The 19,141-nt window shown below is 41.9% G+C and overlaps 1 protein-coding gene across 7 annotated transcripts in view; it reads right to left on the bottom strand.

The window, feature by feature from the left end:
• Positions 1 to 19,141, bottom strand: part of Slc24a2 (solute carrier family 24 member 2) — a 224,349-nt gene that overhangs the window by 78,638 nt on the left and 126,570 nt on the right. For all 7 annotated transcript variants that reach the window (XM_036177997.1, XM_036177993.1, XM_036177998.1 and 4 more), the window contains exons 3-4: positions 5,645 to 5,683; positions 3,082 to 3,190 (exon numbers count right to left, since the gene is read on the bottom strand). In XM_036177997.1, the coding sequence (XP_036033890.1) occupies positions 3,082 to 3,190; positions 5,645 to 5,683 (148 nt within the window). The remainder of the gene's footprint in view (positions 1 to 3,081; positions 3,191 to 5,644; positions 5,684 to 19,141) is intronic.

Raw genomic sequence — 19,141 nt, forward strand, 5'->3', positions numbered from 1 at the left:
CAGACCTGTGGATAAAGACACACACATAAACACACATACACAACACACACACACACACACACACATCACACAGACACACACACAACACAGATACACAGACACACACATCACACAGATACACACACACACACCACACATACACAGACACACAACACACATACAGACACACACACCACACACACACACACACACACACACACACACACACACACACACACAAACATTTACTTAAGATAGAATTTCTCTGAAAGGAGCCCCAAGAACCTGATAACAATGGTTTCTTTGAAGGAGAATTGGGGAACTGGAGAAAACTGGGGTGGACAGTTGATAGAGGAGGAAAGCTTATTTTCATGATAACCCCTTTGAACACCTAAAAGCTCACCCCCCCACTATACTAGCTCATCATAATAATGTATGTGAATCACGCAAACCTGGTTAGCACTCTGGTAGTGTGTTGTGTTCTCTGTGTATTCATGCCTTTAATCCTTATGGCAGCTATATAGTGCAGACATCATTATCCTTCTGATTTTCTAGATGAAGAAACTGAGGGAGACACAGGTAGGTAAGTTGTTCAAGGTCACGAAGCTAGTAAATGCAGAAGTGGGATCAAGAGTCAGAATGTCTGGGCCTGGAGTCTTTCCTCTTTACCACATAACATTGCATTTTCAGATATCAAGCTCCTCCTCAGCTGCCACGACAGAGCTGGGACAGAAACAACTGCTCTTTTCTCAGTTGATTCTCGAGAGCAATAGGGGTAGAGGTGATGGTGTCCCAAAATAACCACAAACAACTCCTTGACATCCTCAAGCCTGAATAGATTTTCTGGGGCTTTACAACTGAGCCTTAGCGGCCATGATGTGCTGGGTGCTCTGCTAGGCCTTGGGGACAACCGCTGAATGCCACAACACCCATGCTCTCGAGAACCTGGGCATCAGGAAACAGCCAGCGGGACTGCAAGAGGTGCTGTAAAGAGAAGGGAAGAGGAGCATGCACAGGTGAGGGTTAGTGGTCAGAGGGCTAAGGAGAGGGAGGGAGGAAGGCAAGGGAAGGCAGGAGCCGGGTGGAGGGAAGGAATAATGTTCTGGCGGTAGGATCAGCAAGGAGGTGGGACTGTTGAGAGCAACTATCTGAATATGGGGACCTGCGTGCCTAGACAAAACAAGCCCAGCTGAGTTTGTGGTGAGGGTTTCCGACTTTTCCTAAGAGCCCTGGTAAGCCACTAAAGGTTGTTAAGTAGGGGCTTACACCATCCGGTTGACTTTCCATGATGACCTGGCTGCTGTGTGGGAACAGGTGGAAGCTATGCAAGAGGACCAGCTCTAAAGCTGCAGAGGAAGCAAGAAGATAGCTCAAAGAACATGATGGTCAAGGGTGAGCAGGAGGTACATTTGGGATCTCTGTTGGTCGTACAATAATCCATGGAAGGAGAATAATGCGGTGTTGTGGTGGATCATAAACTCACAAGCACGAAAATGCTGTCAACTGTAAAACGTCCAATAAAGAAAAGTGCCATGAAAGATGAAGGTGCCAGATTCTAGAGACCCTAACACGCCCAAAGTCACATGGCTGCATAGTGGCAGGAGGTAGGAGTAAGTGAAAATGATCCCTTCACTCCTTTCACTGGGGATCTGGTGGTTGTGTCTATTTCTTTATCAACTGGACCACTGGGTGAACAGAGTGATGACATCTCCACTGTTCCAACAGGGATCACTTCCTGCAGTTATAACCAGGAGTGGGTGGTGGCACATGCCTTTAACCCCAGCACTCTGGAGGCAGAGCCAGGCGGATCTCTGTGAGTTTGAGGCTAGCCTGATCTACGGAATGAGATCCAGGACAGACACCAAAACTACACAGAGAAACCCTGTCTCAAAAAACCGAGAGAGAGAGAGAGAGAGAGAGAGAGAGAGAGAGAGAGAGAGAGAGAGAACGAACCAGGAGCGGGAAGCGTGGCTTCTTGGGGAGCATCATGACAACTCTGCTCTAGGGGCAGAATTGGTGCTTTGTAACTGAAATGAAGTGGGATGTGACCTGTGGTCCTCACTTATTCTGAAGAGATGCTTATGTCCAATGGGATAGACAGGGCTTAGGGAGCTGGTCTTTGGATGCCCAGTTGTCCTTTACACCATGTAAGTCTTGAGTACCTCTAGCTTGGAAAGACCATGGAAGAGGTCAATTTTTGGTAAGACCTCTGATGTATGCAACATGACTAATAATCAGATTTCCTGTGTCTGTTCAGTGACAGGTACCTACTTCCTAGTCTACTTCTGTCCTACGATCCCTTCCTTGGGAAGGATGACGAGATTCAGGAGTGGAAGGGTAGACTTGGTTGTATCTGACCCCTGGCTTGTGGCAGAGCGCTGATCACTTATTTAGTTATAGCAGATATCTACCCACTACAAGAATCCTATTTAGGATACCTATGCATTGAAGAAAAAAGGTAGATTTGGCTTTGTGACTAAGTAAAACTGGAAGGACTAATACTGGATTCTTTGTGATAGTTCTTACAGTCGCCCTGGAGGGTGAGCCAGGCCTTTTGGGTCCCCAGTGACTGGTCCCAAGGAGTTACACTGGGCTCTTGGAATGCTAGATGCTACCTCCACCCAACTGCCAAAAATAGTAAGTACCATGCCACTGGTCTTCAGAGAACCTCATTCCCTAAATCATGCATGGTCCTCCCAGGAATAGAGTTCTTTTTCCTACTCTTTTTAAGGTACACAATTTATCTTCACACACAACTTTGTTTTCCAAGTGATAAAGGGAAATACTGGATGAGAGGGAGACCTTTCTGTCCCTGCCTCATAACAAACTGTGATTATGCCAGAGACATCAAAAGACAGAATCAGCACGTGGAACTCATATTCTACTCCTGGCATAAAACCACCCTGCCAGGAACTGAGCTGAGGTGAATAAAGCACATGGCAGAGTCAAGGTTTCCACTAAGGATGTTAACCAAGAGGAGTTTGATAGATGTGTGTAACCTCAGCATACATATGCTTTTTTTTTTTTTTTTTTTTTAAAGCGAAGTATTCGACATCGTCCTCTCCCCAAAGCAACAATCCCAAACCAAAGTCTGATGGTTACCTTCAGCAAGTGGGTCAAGGGTGTGTATCATGAGCTGGAAGATGCTATTCCTCATAAGACTGTTGTGGAGGGAGGCAGAACTTCCACCTCGCTGGAGGCGCGGCTTAGCCTGAGCGGAGAAACCAAAGATGCTGTTAGTTCTCAGAAATGAATGTCAAGGGCATCACAGAGAGGAGCCTCATCCACCCTATGGTCAATCATCTCCGTTACATGATCATAAACAGTTGAACCAAAGAATTTCAAAGTACATTTCAAACATCACAAGGAAATAGCTTTTCTACTAAATGAATTAATTTTTCCCACCCCCTTCTCCCCTTGTATTAACAAAAGAAGTTAATACAAGGCAGGCAATGTGTGGCATGCTTCACACCATTCACTCATTTCTTTCTCAGACTGAGTCTCATGAAATCCATATTGTTAGTATTAACTTGAAGTCTCTGAGAAGTGAAATGAGGTCCTGGATCATACAGACAGAAAGTGTTGGATAAAGGTGGGGATTCCAGGCCTGCTTTTCTTAAAGGCTCTTTATAATGGAGCAGACAGTCTTTAAAATTTTTGGATTGTGCACCCTATCAGCAAGATCTTTGTTTCTTTTTGTGTTTATGACAACAGATGTGCCTACACCCATATTATCTCACTCATCTTCTAGCCTCTGATCCAGAAAGCTCCGTGGTCCACATTAAGTGAGAACCTGAAGGCGAGTTTCCTTTTGTGGCTCCATACAGAGACTTCCTGGCTTCTCAGAAGCCTCCTTAGCACTGAGTCCTACTAGTGATCTTTTACTCCAATAAATGGGACTGAGAGATGAGGACCCCTAGTGAGCTTTAGGAGATAGGGTTACCAACAGACTTCTACTCTTTTCTTCAAAAGCAAACAGTCTTAAATCAAACCAAAGCCACCCAAACCCTCTTTATTTGGACAGCTTTTAAATCCTGACTAGAAGTGACTTTCTTCCTTGTGGTTGTCTTTTTGGTGGTGACCAGAGGGGATTTATAGACGGACTTTAGGAGGATGGCTGCTAAAAGTAGACTAACAAGACAGGGTTTCTCTGTGTAGCCCTGGCTGTCCTAGAACTCACTCTGTAGACAAGGCTGGCCTTGAACTCACATCTGCCTGCCCTTTCTTCCTGAGTGCTGGGATTAAAGGCATGTGTCACCATGTCTGACTTAGATTACTATATATATATATATATATATATATTTTTTTTAAATTTAACACTTGGTCCAAAAACTTGACAAGAAAATTTTCTGTGGTCTGGCAAAATTAAAATCCCATTTTCACCAAGTCTTCCAAACTTCTCCAACACAGATTTTTCCACGAGGCTCCACAATTAAACACATTTGGACAGGGTGATATCTTTTAGAACAACTCATCTTTAGAATATTGTAACACAAAAGAAATAAGGTTCCAAGTTATTGACCTTACATCTCTTACTCCAGAAAATACTTATTAAGGATCATGGTTGAAAAATTTGTTAGTCAACCTAAATAACCTGTTGCAAGATTGAAGTATGAGTAAAATCCCAGTATGTAATACAAGGAGAAATCAGCAGTGATTTTATTATAATTCATACCCTTTAAAGCTGTATTCCCAACCTATCACAGTTCAGCAATGAATGAAGGAGAATACTGGTGTCTTAGTGATGAACAGCATTTTGAGCTCTTCAAAGGCAGCCTGGACTTTGAGCTGTACCTTGGTCTTGAGTCTAGTGTATCCTCTGGGTGTCAGTGAATGTCATATCTTTGCTCTGAGTGTTAATGGAAGGAAATATTACAGGGTCACAAACATTTTCATGGCTATCCCTTTCATCCTTAAAAGCCTGTAACATTTTAAAATGCACTGTGGCATTTAGTTGTAGGGGATTCAGATAAGCAAGGTTGAAAATGTTCTAGGGGCAAAGGTAGCAGACTTAAATCCTGTGGAAATGTAATAACTGTTTGTTGAACACAAAAAATCACAAGGCCATTTCCTTGTGAGGCAGCACAATATGAAATGTCATGTGTTAATTGGAGAGCAACTGAAAATGTGGTTGTTGTTAGTAATTTGTCATAATAACCACTGTTAGTATGGTTGTTATTTTTGAAAACCACGAGATCTCTGCTGTGTGTATCTTCTTTAGACCTGAATTATGTCTATGGAAAACACTAAGCATTCTTTCAGGCAGTGTTGAGTATACTGAATATTTACATCTCATGCAGCATTTCAGAGAGGTTGTGCATGCAAAACATTTCTCAAGCATTAGATCCCACACTGTCCCCACATATCAGCCAGCATCCCTTGGAATGTAGTTTAGACATTTCTTACCCCTTCACAACTTAGAAAAGTTTGTGTCCAATGGAAGAAAGAATTCAAGATTTTGAGACATAAGACCAGAAATAAGTTATGAGTGAGTGCCAGAGTTCAATTGTTACTAAGTGTAGAACAGAAATACAACCCCCCTCTGGTGGATTAAACCACAGGTATTCCAAGGGAGGGGAAGATTTGCAAGCATAGAGCTCTCCCTTCCCACCCAGGCCACACATTCCACACAGGCACAGGAACAGGCAGGGCTACTGCTCCCTACCGGTAAAGCCGGCTCTTCCTTGTCCCCGGCTGTAGGCGACTGCATAAGAGGAAAAGGCAAAGACAAAGACAAAGAAATAAATAACAAATCCCACACAGCCTTTACATGTAACAACAATCACCAATATAGAGACGGTCATTTCTACTTCTAGTATGAGTTAAGTCCAAGTAGGAGAACACAGTTAATTTTTGTTTTTTCAGATATATGCCCCATTCCCTTGAAAAGTCAAACTTGAATTTCCAACTCTGATGTCTAGTAATAAAGGGCAGTGAAATCAACTATGGCACAGCCATGCAGTGGAATACCATGAAATCATTAAAGTACATGAGATGAATTCACACATACTGAAATGGAAATACATGAAGTGCAAAATATTTTTAAAACCGTATTTATTACTTTGCTTTAACAAAGGTAAGTAAGTACTATCTCAGTGTATGTAAAGAAAAAGATTCTGCAAGAATTAGTGTTATGAATGGTTATTGTTGGGGGATGGGATTACAAGGAAATGTCACTTTTTATGTTTTGGAGGGAGTTTATATCCATTGCCCCATACATGGTGAATGAAATAATATCTGAAGAAATTAGACCATGGATTAAAGACCAGGATTATCACACATGGAACTCAGACAACCCACCCTTTCTCCTTTCCCTGACATTTAACAATGGAACCCAGACAACCCACCCTTTCTCCTGTCCCCACAATTTTACAATGGAACCCAGACACCCCACTCCTTTCCCTATCCCCACAATTTAACAATGGAACCCAGACACCCCACTTCTTTCCCCGTGCCCACCATTTAACAATGGAACCCAGTCAACCCACCCTTTCTCCTGTCCTCATCAATTTACAGTTCCTATTCTACAACAGAAACCTCTCTTCAGGTGGGAAATGTTGACTAGAACAGAAGGCACATGAAGGTCAGCTCATCCACCTGGGAAGAACACCAGACAATTGAGACACAGGAATTCCATTGGTGTGACCCAACTCAGTGACTTTGCTTCCCCATCTCAAGTGGTATTCCCTTCTTACATAGAGTGGGGGCCATTCTGGGGCCTTTCTAGTGATGTACGGTGCTTTGTAAGCTCCACAAGCTCCACTGCCCCTATCATTTTACCCCAACCATGGGTAGTTACAGCAAGAACAAAGCAGAACCTCAACCTCCCTCCCCTGGGCAACCTCTGGCCCTCCTTAGGGAGTCTGAGCAGACATGAGTCTGTGGTAATAATAATATATATGAAGAGGGGTGCAGAGCTGTTTAAAAAATCTTCACCAGCTGCATGCTCTCCAGTTTTAGGTCCCGCACACACGTCATATAAAGAATGTTATGCTTCCATATTCCACATGCAATGTGTTCCCCTGTGGGAAAGATGGAGAGGATCCTTTGAAATAGAAACGGCTGGCAATGTGCCACTGATGATTGGCATGCTCAAAATCTTGGAAAGTAAGAAAATTAAATCCACACTTTGTTTTCATGTGTGATATAACAAGAGAAGTTTGATCTTTAAAAATATATTTATTTTATGTGTATGGGTGTTTTGTACGCATGTATGTCTGTGTATCATGTGCATGCCTGGTGCCCTCAGACATGGGTGTGGGGTCCCCTGGGACTGGAGTTATAGACAATTGTGAGTCATAATGTGGGTGCTGGGGACTGAACTGAGGTCCTCTGGAAGAACAACCAGTGCTCTTAACAGCTGAGCCATCTTTCCATCACACTCTACGTGTGATATAATTTTTAAGACTAATAAATTTGTTACTTAATAAAGTTGATATTAAATATTTCATAGACGTTCAATCAAATATTTAATGATCTTTAATTTTGTTGAAATGCCTTTTTGGACCCTGGAATCAATGGAATGTATGTTCCCTTCTGTTTCCAAACATTGTTACAGATCCATGTAGAACTTGTATGTATCAAATACAGACAGACAGACAGACAAGTTCTGAGTTGGTGATAATTTCCCAGCACAGCCTTCGGGTATCAGTAAATTTGCCGTAACTTGTTCTTTGGGGGTTATCTCTCAGTGACTTCTTGAAAAGTACCATAAGAAATGATCTCGGATGCCCTAGTTGCCAAGAACAAGCTTGGAAATGGAAGTGGACCGGAAGTTGTCCTTTGTTTCTCTCTCTGCTCTGAAAGGCGCTCTGTGAACCGGTTTCTCGAAGGCAAGTTCTTTGTTCTTCCACATCAGACAGCTCAACAAATGGCTGCACATTCTACAGAGTAACCCTTGGGGGAAACTTTTCCAGCACAGCTAGCTTAGCCTTTGGACATACACGGAGACTAGCTGCCAAAGCACGCCTTTACAGTTAGCAAATTTATGCCTTGTGGCTAAATGGGGAGCAAATAACTATGAGCCCAACTGATATCCCAGCGATAGCACAGAGCACAAAAGAACAGAATGAAACCAAGGAAGAATAAAGGGCAGGCTTTAGAAGAGCAAAACTCCTCAGCCAAGAGTTTGAATTTTTAAAAGTGTACGTAACAAAATTATTTGAGGAAGAAAAAAAAAATCCCAAACTACATTTTGGTCTGAATGAAAGAAAAAAAAATTTTTCCTCACTGATTTTTTTCTCTTACAAGCTAGAAGGATCATAAAGTAAGTAAACTGAAGGAACACGCCCAGCACAAATTCTGCAAAGAACAGAGTCCAGGGAAACCTCTGGAGCCTTTACAAGATGTCCTGCTGTGTAATGTCAACAGAAGTTGATATCATTGGTTTTCTTTCAAGTCTGATTTGCAGACATGAATATGCATCAAGTTTGTAATGGCATGTAAATGTAGGTGACACAGAAAAGTGTGACATGTGATAAAGACCACGTCCCACTCTGTGGCGACTGCTGGTGCTCACCTCACTTAGGCTCCCAGTCTTGACGGTGCATTACTGACTGAATTTGGAATTCAATGGTGAAGGGGCTATAGTGCCCCTGAAGGTAAACAACTGGAAAAGAAACTGTGTATGGTTGTGTGTCATGTGTATAACCAACGGGTTGATGTTAGTGTCACAGATTTATTTTCAGGGCTATAGAACACCTGAGAAGTGTGTTGTATGTTAAATAAGACTAGTCAAACTTCAATCTTGGTGTTCTTATAGTGTGCTTTAAAAATATAAATTTTAACACAGTTCATTGTCTTTTGATAATATATCAATACTATCAGTTCTGATTGCACTAACTTGAAAGCCCCATTCCTGCAGTCATGTCAAAGACTGACATACAGGAAAGGTCTGTTTAGCCAGTCTGTAGCACACACAGTGACTCTCCAGCTTATTTAAGAGACTTCCTAGAGGACATCCTGAAGGGGCTTAGGTGACCTAAGCAGGCCCCTCTCTCCTACAGTAACAGGAACCAACCAGGCCATGGTGTTAGAAAGAATTCTGCAATTCAATTTTTTTTTATCTAATGTAAATGGGTCCCTCTGTCATTACTCTGAATTAGTCCTGTGGCGACTGCATTGAACTGGAGCAACTGGGATCATGCAGTATCTGATGTCTTTCTTAGAGAAAATGCTACTTGCACATGGGAATTTTATTAGCTACTTATAATTGTTTTGAAAGTTCTCTGCCCCCAGATGATAAAACCTATAACCTGTTTGGAAGAATTTCAGATAGAAATCCCCCTCAAGTCTTTAAATAGTATTTTTGTTGTTGTTGTTGTTGTTTGACCCTGAGAAGTCACTGGCTGGGAAATGGTTTCACTGTATGGCACATTCAGTTTTGATGTAACTCTGTGCACAGCTTTACTGCTTTTCCTGTTCTTTTCCTGGCATGGGAAAATGAGAAAATGAGGCAAATATTGCACAGTCCAGCTGCTTTGGACTACACAGTGAGACATGTCTGTGGTTCTGACTTGCAATTACTTGTAAATTGTACAACCGAGTTGGTCACCATGAAGACTTCACATGCCAACTGACATGTCTGGAAATGAGAGGTGGTTTCTGAGCCAGAGACTGGGCATAGGACAGAGGAGAGAGGAGCTCTCTGAATGCTGCAGCAGTCTAACTCCATTTCAAACCTTCTACCAAGCCCTGTGAAACACACCAAAGACCAGGCAGCAGCATAAATAAAGGACGTGTAGACAAACTTAAAGGCACTTTTTTTTTTGGTCATAAATGTGACCCAAGCTAGATATTCTAGAAACTAAAAGGTGAATCTGATCTTTAACTGGCATTAATTTTAACATCCCGGGATTGAGAAGGTTGAGCAAGAGGTGACTTGACTAAATGACATTCATCAAAAATGATGTATTCCTTTTCTTTCAGTGTACTTTCTGTAACAAAAACACATTTAAATCGTCTTCCTCAGATAAAGCTGGATAACCTCAAAGCCTACCGGGAAGATGAGGTAACAGGCACAAAAACTCAAACTTAAAAGGAAGGAAAGAAGCCCTCCCCACTCTTAGATGGAAACCCATCTCCTGGTCCTTCCTTCTACCAGTTACCAGCATATCAAGACACCAACAGAGGGGAAGTTAAGTAATTGCTTAGCAAAAGAAAGAAGAGATGACAATTCAGGTGACTTTGGACTGTGTACTCATGCCACACTCTCTGTCAATCCTTTAAGAAAGTAAAATTTAAAAAAAACATCCTGCCTGAAGCTGGTAGCCCTGGATGACCCAATATCCCTATCACAGGTCTGCTTTACAGAGACATCAGATGGGGGAAAAGCTGGAAATGCCCCAAGTAAGAAATGTTATCACAGAAGCTCACACCCCAGAAGCAAAGCCGTTTGATCATTTGTTCGAATAGATCATTTCCATCATCATGAAATATCTGGGGCAGTAGAAAGAGATCTGAAAATAGATAAACCCTGAATAGAGAGAGTAAACAATAAATTGCCTGGAGAGAGTTAGAGAACATCATTTTATTTTTTAGAATATTGTACAAGGGAAGAAATCAAGTCAGCCGAGAAGAGGCAGCACATGGAATTCAGGACCAGTGTTGGATGTTTGTGTTTTGTTGTCCTGTCTCTTCTCAGCTATATGACCTTGAGGAAGTGATCTCATTGCTTCATGCTTTAGCTCCTTCATCTGTGAAATGGGGATAAGAATAGCTGACATACATATCTGAAGAGCTTCCACAAGACAAGGGAATAACAGCTTAACATAGTTCGAGGCCGTAAACTAGACTTGGAAGCAGGGTAGCTTCTGTGGGAAGCAGGTGAGTTCATTGATGAGGGTGGAGGGAGGTAGGTTAAGTCGGAATCTAGGCAGGGTCCCTCAGGCATGTCCTAGCTTGGCATCTGTGGAAGGAGATGACACACAGATTCCACTTCCTTGACTTAGCTTCTGACTCCATCCCTGTACCTTCTGCATCACACAGCATGGACAAGGTGGGGTTAGCAGCTCATGTCTTCAATGCCCAAGGCTCTTAGGAGGTGAAGCCTGACAGAAGATAGAATGCAGACATAATCTCACACAACCCACAGAATCTCAAAATCTGAGTGTGCTATGATGCTTTCCCTTGTAGGATGCTGCCCACACAGGTGGAAAAAGGAGCATGGGATCAGAAAGATGTGGACCCATCCTGAATTCAGGCTCTGTTGGGGTGCTTTCCTTCTCTGTCCAGATTCTGGATTAGAGGTTCCCACATGCAAGAAGCCAGTCTGTACACGGATGATTCATGGATATGTCTGGTACTGGCAAGGATGGGAGTGCTGGCTGTCTCTTAAAAGCCATGATTTGGCTCAGGAGGGAATTAAATCCTTTCATAACTCGAGAAGAAGCTTACTATGAAAGAGGGCAGATTGTTACCTAGAAGGTGAGAAGAGGCATGGCTTGGACTCTACTAAGATTGTTAGGAAATATAATTTGGAAATGATCAGTAAGTAAAGCAGACACTAGAGTAACACCAGGATACATACAGACCTGGTCTATTATTAACAAACTTGTAAAATTATGTATAATCATTGCTGCTAACTGTTATCATATACTGTTATCAGAAGCATTCTGAACAATTATGGACATTGACTCTTGAACATCTGTACCTCTTTCTACCTGTCACCTATCCTTTCTTCCTATCATCCATCCATCCATCCATCCATCCATCCACCCACCCACCCACCAGTTGCTCTATCTATCTATCTATCTATCTATCTATCTATCTATCTATCTATTCTTTCTTTCTTTCTTTCTTTCTTTCTTTCTTTCTTTCTTTCTTTCTTTCTTTCTTTCTATCTATCATCTATCTATCTATCTATCATCTTTCTATCCTTTTGTATATCATTATCTATCATATCTGTTCCTATCAAACATTAAGTAAACATAGACTGATTTCTTTACTCTTAAATAATAATAACTATTGTTATGTATGTGTGCACGTCATAGTGTGGAGGTATGAAGACAACTTGTGGGATTCTATTTTTTACTTCAACACTGGGAACTGAACTCAAGTCATCAAGCTTGGTGTAAGCATCTTTATCCGTTGAACCATCTGTCTGACTCTCTTTCTTGAAAGATAAAAATAAATAGAAGTCATCCTAATATTTTCTTCTTGCTTACCAAATAGTCATCTTGTACACTCCATTGGCACATGAGCTCTGAGCTTTAAATAGAACTTCTTCATACCTCTCACAGAATTCACAAGTTATATTGGGTGCATCTGTACCCAGCTCCTCCACAGAGCCTCCCAAACACTGTAAGTTGTAAGATCTCTGTGGACAGAATTCACCTCTGTGCTTGCCATGGTCCCTGACTGTGGCAACTTCAAATCCAATCAGGTGGCATGTCTGAGTGAACCACTGAGGTAGAACGGGAGCTGTGTGCTTCTGTGTCAGCAAGTGAAGCTCCCCAGCTGCGCAGCTGGGACATTGGTTAAATTAATAGTTGTGGTGATTATTTAGGTCCACTTCTTCAACAACTACTTAATCTTTCTTATTAAGTAGGTACACGGCAGACAGTAATCTGTGTTTTACAAACGGAGAGTGAGAGGCAGGAAGGGCCTCAGGCTGTTTCTGTACTCAGGATATGTAGCATGAGTGCCAAGTCATTTAATTTAGGAATTAACAGTCCATCTACCACTGCTATCTCTTGCCTCCCCCTGAAAAATCCAGATGCTGCTAATTGACTTCATTGTATTGTTCTCACAATTCTCATAATTGCTAATGAACAATTTTGATATGCCAATCAAACAGTCTGTTAGTGTTGGTATAAGACACGCACGTTACCCTTGATTGGTTGGGAACCCAGAACACACTCATATATTGTTTCCATTGCTTTATCTGTTTACCCGATTGCAGTGCTGGTAATAAAATTCAAGGCCTCACACATGCCTGACAAGTACTCTACCACCGAGTCAGACTCCTGCCTTCTTTCTTTTCAGGAAAGAGTGTCTAAAAGGATGTGTGATGTGTGATGTGTGATGTGTGATGTGTGTGTGTGTGTGTGTGTATGTCTGTGTCTGTGTGTGTGTGTATATGTGTACACATGCCACGCATGTATAATGCATGTGATATGCTTGTGCACAGATGTCTACAGATGATGCATGCATGTGACTGCATGACTAATTCACACAAGACACCTTTTACTCTCACTTCCCATCTCAGTTGTTGAGTCAGGGTCTCTGTCTGAGTGTGCGGATCATCAGTTAGACTATAGACTAGCTGGCCAGGGGGCTTCAAGACTCCTTTGTTTCCACCTCCTCAATGCTGGTATGCAAGCTACCAACCATATTCATTTTTTACATGGATGCTGGGGATCCAAACTCAAACTCAGGTCTTCATGCACATGCAGCAAGCACTTTACTGACTGAACTATCTCCCCAGCCCTGGTTTCTTTTTATAAATGCTGGACAAACTAAAGATACTTTATGCAAATCAGGCACCGTTCAGTACAAATGGGTATAATTTACAGAAAGCCCAAGATACGCCAACTATACATGGAATTCCTCACCAAATCTTTAAATTAATACGTGTTATAACCACTTCTATCTCCTCTACTACATAAAGACTCTGAGACTGATAGAGGATGAGTGGTCTATCCAAGGTCACATGGCCAGTGCATGGTAGAACTGGGGTCTGAGCTCAGATGGCTGGGCTCTGGAGCATTTGAGAGTGTTGGACAACAAGAAGGTGGGATTTTCCTTATAGTAACTGTGGGAAGAACGTGGCAAGCATCAGAATTCCAAACGCAGTGAAAATATTAAGAACTGTTGAGGAACTTCGACTTCTAATGGAAACCAGACGATGCCAAGTAATTGTTCGGAGTTTGGGATGACAGATTTTATTTGTATCGATTAGGTGCACATTTTGTTTTGTTGGGAATTGTGAGTACTTGAGAGTAGAGAAAGTACAGGAATTAATTTTCTTGTCATTTGTCCTTTTCAGAATTATAATTTAGACTTACCCACAACTGTCAGAGTGTTTTAAAATATCATTTCTGTCTCCTGTGGGTCATGGAGGCACTTTTTATGGCCTTCACAGTGTAACAAGAACAAATGAATTTCTTTCATACATCAAGTGGACTTGTATTAGAACTCAATAACTCAGCGATAGGTAGGAAGAGAACTGTCTGGGGCCTTGCTCACTCTGTGGCCAGGAGCAGATCCTGCTCTGCATGTTGTTTATTTAGAAGCACATGGGTGTCTAATTTTCAATCACTTTCTGGCACTTGAAAGATGATTGCTCTTTCTCCATCTTGGAAATAAGCTCAGAAAATGAAAGAATTAGCCTTAATGTTTGAAGCATCGATAGAGACTTTGAATAGCAAGATGTGAATAAAGACATCTATCCACTTTTTTTTTTTTTTTGAGTCAGGGTTTCTCTGTGTAGTTTTTGGTGCATGTCGTGGATCTTGCTCTGTAGACCAGGCTGGCCTCAAACTCACAGAGATCCGCCTGGCTCTGCCTCCCAAGTGCTGGGATTAAAGACATGTGCCCCTGCTTCCTGGCTCTATCCACTTATTTAACACGACTTATTTGATAATATTTATTGCACTCTTAATATTATGCCAGGCTGTCTTCTAAAGTTCTACGAATTTATTTGTGACCCAAACTGATACGAGTCCTCCTCCTTGTAGACCTCACACTGTGGTCTATTATTATGAAACTAAAGAGAAAGTGGGTAGTAGTTGCATCATTTTCAATCAGGTTACCTAGGCTCTAGCATCATGTCTGCAATCATATTTCATGACTGGTCTTTAATCATGGACTTAATATGTTCTCTCATTTGGAGAGATGTCGGTAAAGACAATTAAAATATGAAGAACATGACTGTGTCTCCAGAGTTATAAACTCAATGTATAGCAAAATTTAAGGGTTAAAAGGAACCAGTAGCCCAAAGCACTAATAAAAGTAAAAACTGGTAAAATTTCAAGTATGACTCAGCTTTTCTTACCACAAAGTTTCTTGCTAATATTTTTTTAGAAGTCTTCACAGACTGAAGTGTGAGAACAAAAGTCTACAGGGGAAGCAACACAATGCAGTCATTGTATGCATTATAAAGCTTTTCATATGGCCTCTGTGATGTGGAAGTATAGCCTTTGTAACACCATGTATTTATCCTTTACACATTAAAGATCCATCCTAGAAATGCTGCCTTTGCTTGCCCACCCCTGATTCCTGCAGCTCCATGACCCAATTTCCACAAGTGCAGAAAAAAATAGACACCCTGGATTTAGTTGAGGATTTCCCAGGAATAAAATAAATGCAATGCAGCACAATTTGAGTACTTAATAATATAAGTGTTACAGAAATACATTTTGGAGAAAACAATGAGACACCAAGTGTAAAGTCTTTTCTGTTGAGAATGTACTGATACTGAGTGTTAGTGGCACCTTTTAATCTGCTCTTCCATTCTTGGTTGAGGCCAAGAGGCAGCTAAAGCCATTCACAGCACAGTTCTGAATGAAAGTGGGACACAACCATGTGGCTGCTTCTACATGCTCTTCCCACAGGGCCTTCCATCTCCTCTCCAGTCTGTTCTTCTGTCTTGTTTATCTTATCTCTCCTTTCCATCGTGGATCATCCTTTGGACAACACACACCATTTTTTTAAAATTTTATTTCTCAGTATATACTATAGTGATGCTAATGGCTCGAGAAATGAACACTTCATAATAGATAAATCACTGAGCCATATGTTCATCTCTAATGATGCTGAAGGGAAATGGCTTTTGGTTAGCCCAATGTTGATCTGTGTCACTTTCCTCATGTCTTTGATACTTCTGATGATCTAACACCTCTTGAGTCTCTTCCCTGATCACAGGCATGCATACTCTGGCCTGGCCCCATCTTCTCAGTCTTTGGAAAGCCGCCAGCTTAAACCTCCCTTCTTTGAACTTTAGTCAGAATGAACATTTCATGACACTGTGAAGACTGACTGGATTTGGACTCACTCAGGAGAGGTGTAACTAAGGAGGGAAGGTCTACCCTGGATGTGGGTGGCACATCCCATGGGTGGGGTCCTGGACCAGATAAGAAGGAGAAAAAGAGGAAGCCACTGAGTGCCAGCTCTCATCTCATGCTGCTTCTTGACTGTGGATGTGACCAGGTGCTTCATGAGTCTGCTTCCAAGCTTTTCCCACCATAATGGGCTGTACCTCCAAATGGTGAGCCCCAATAATCATTCCTCTCTTAAACTGCCCTTTTTTGGTCCGGCATTTGGTCAGAGAAACACAAAACTAACTAATACAAACTAATTCTTAATTGCATAAGTGTGCCATTTTATATGCTTTATGGGAACTGTAGGCTTTCCTAAGCAAGGTTGTCTTACATCTTACACATCTTTATTGTATTCCATATTTTGTCTACTGTTGTGCTAAGATCACACATATACTTAGCAAACAGTGATCTTTTGTTGCTAGTCACAAGGGGGTGGGCCCAGCACTTTTCAAGAAAGGCTGGTGCTCAAGTAGTAGGTAGAAAAACTATGAGGAAAACAAGTTGGAGGTATTTGGATCTGCCATTTGACTTTTAGGTCATAGCCAACAGATAGTATTTGATTAGTATACAATGGCATCCTTGAGCTATTCTGTGGCTTGATTCCTGAGATCCTGGGTATATTTCAAACACATTCTGCATAAACATAAATTATCTGGGATTTATGCTAAGCATACAGCTTCTGGGTCCTATGATGAGAGCACTCTTAGTTTTAAGAGGATCATTGCATTATTTTCTATAGTAGCTACCGGTTCCATTTTACACTCTCACCAGCAACGTGACTGATGAGGGTTTTCTCCATTCTGACCAGCATTGTGCGTTATCACTAGTTCTTACTTCAGACACTCAGACTGGTGCAGTGATAGCTGTGTGTGGTGACACCCTCACTGTGGCTTCCTTGGATGGTTTTGATGGTGAATATTCTCTAGTGGGCTTATTTGTTAGCTATGGATCCTTGCCAGAGAACTGTTGTGCACACCCTTTGCCTACTTTCTAACTGGATTGTCATTTTTTAAAAATATTTTGCAAATTCTATGTATATTCTATACACATTTTTAAAAAATGTTTGTCTTAAGCAATTTTCTATTTGTTTTACATATCAACCACGGATTACCCTGTCCTCTTTCCTCCCACCCCCCCAGCCTTTCCCCCAACCCACCCCCCATTCCCACCTCCTCCAAGGCAAGGTTTCCCTGGGGAGTTAGTAGAGCCTGGTACATTCAGTTGAGGCAGGTCCAAACCCCTCTTCCCTGCACCAAGGCTGTGCAAAATGTCTCAGCATAGGCCCTAGGTTCCAAAAAGCCGACTCATGCACTAAGGACAGGTCCTGGTCCCACTGCCTGGGGGCCCCCTAAACAGTTCAAGCTCATCAACTGTCTCACTTATTCAGAGGGCCTAGTCCAGTTCCATGGGGGCTCCTCAGCCACTGGTTCATAGTTCATGTGTTTCCACCTTTGGCTAGTTGTCTCTGTACTTTTTCCAATCATGGTCTCAATATCTCTTGCTCATATAATCCCTCCTCTCTCTCGTCGATTGGACTCCTGGAGCTCCACCTGGGGCTTGGCCGTGGATCTCTGCATCTGCTTCCATCAGTCACTGGATGAGGGTTTTATCATGACAGTTAGGATGTTCTGCCATCTGATCACCAGAGTAGGTCAGCTTAGACACCTTCTCAACCATTGCCAATAGTCTATAGTGGAGTCATCTTTGTGGGTTCCTGGGGGCCTCTCTAGCATTTTGCTTCTTCCTATTCCCATGGTGTCTTCATTTATCATGATCTACACACATTTTTTTCTGTCAGATATCTTGTTTGAAAAACATGTCTCCTATTATTTGCTCTGTTAGACTCTAAATAAAGTTTTTCTTGTGGTAAAAACTTCAATTTTGGTGACATATATTTTCTCCTTTTATGTAATAGTCTGTGATTTTTGGATGGTCAATTTTTTTTTTTTTTGGTGATGGATGCTCAATTGCTATTATGCATGCTAAATTTTGCGCGTTCGGAAGTGCAGGTACACGTGTGTCATGGGGTGTGGGTGGAGGTCAGAGGACAACTCTTAGGAGTCGGTTCTCTCTTGTCACCTTGTGGGGTCTGGGCATCAAACTCAGGTAATCAGGCTTGCATACAGATGCCTCTACCTACAAAGCTATTACACATTTTAGAGAGGAAGGGCGAGTATGGTTAATTAACTCACCTTCAGATTATACAAGTTGGATGGGGGGGGGCTGGAATTGAGCAAGCAAAAAGTCTAAATGGAAACTATGTGCTTCCCCCCCCTCCCCATTCCCCTACCCTGCTTGATTTGAGTGTGAAGGACTGAATCTAAGGCCTCCTGAATGCTGGGTAAGCACAATGACATATAACTCTTAATGCCCAGACCGCCCAGGTCCATCACTGTCTGCATTCTCCACGAATACACAGAATACACTCCTAATTACCTCCCCAGCAGGATGGTAGAATGCATTTAGAAAATGTAACCCCCTGATCTACATAGGAGTATTTAAGGAAACCTAGAGCTTTAGTCATTAGCTCTACTTTGAACAAAAAGTACAGGGTTTTAAAAATAAACTTCATTATTTTCAATGTCACAAATCCTTCTAATCTTACAAGATGAGATTCATCTAATCTTATGACGTATGAAAGGAAAATCAGAGATGAAATTGAGGTTTGATACTAGGATAGCATTTCGTATTTGCTGAAAATGTTGGAAGTTTAGTTTTAAAATAATAATAATAATAATAATAAAAATCTGGTTCCAAGCAGTGGCTGCGGTCTCCCAGGGCCTATCTTATCTGTTATCTGTCAATAGAACAGCGGAAATTGTGTGCAATTGAAAACAGATGTTGCCTGGCAGTAACAGAAATGGAAAGCTGTGCCCTGGAAGGCCTAACTGCATTACTGTCACAAGCAGCCAAGAACTGACCAGTATTACATTAGTAGCATCTTTATGGCCAAAGACTCAGCACTATTTTCAGTTCTGGAATTAAAAATCCATTGCAAGATTGGAGGAAAAGGATGCTAAGTCTCCTAATGACTGCTGGCCTCAAGCCTTGGTTTGCCGGTGACAGTTCCTTAAGGTGGTTTCAGAAGCTTGGAGGAGCAGCATTCACATACTTACTGCTCA

The sequence above is a fragment of the Onychomys torridus genome, chromosome 2 (assembly GCF_903995425.1).
Source record: "Onychomys torridus chromosome 2, mOncTor1.1, whole genome shotgun sequence".
Lineage (NCBI taxonomy): Eukaryota > Metazoa > Chordata > Mammalia > Rodentia > Cricetidae > Onychomys > Onychomys torridus.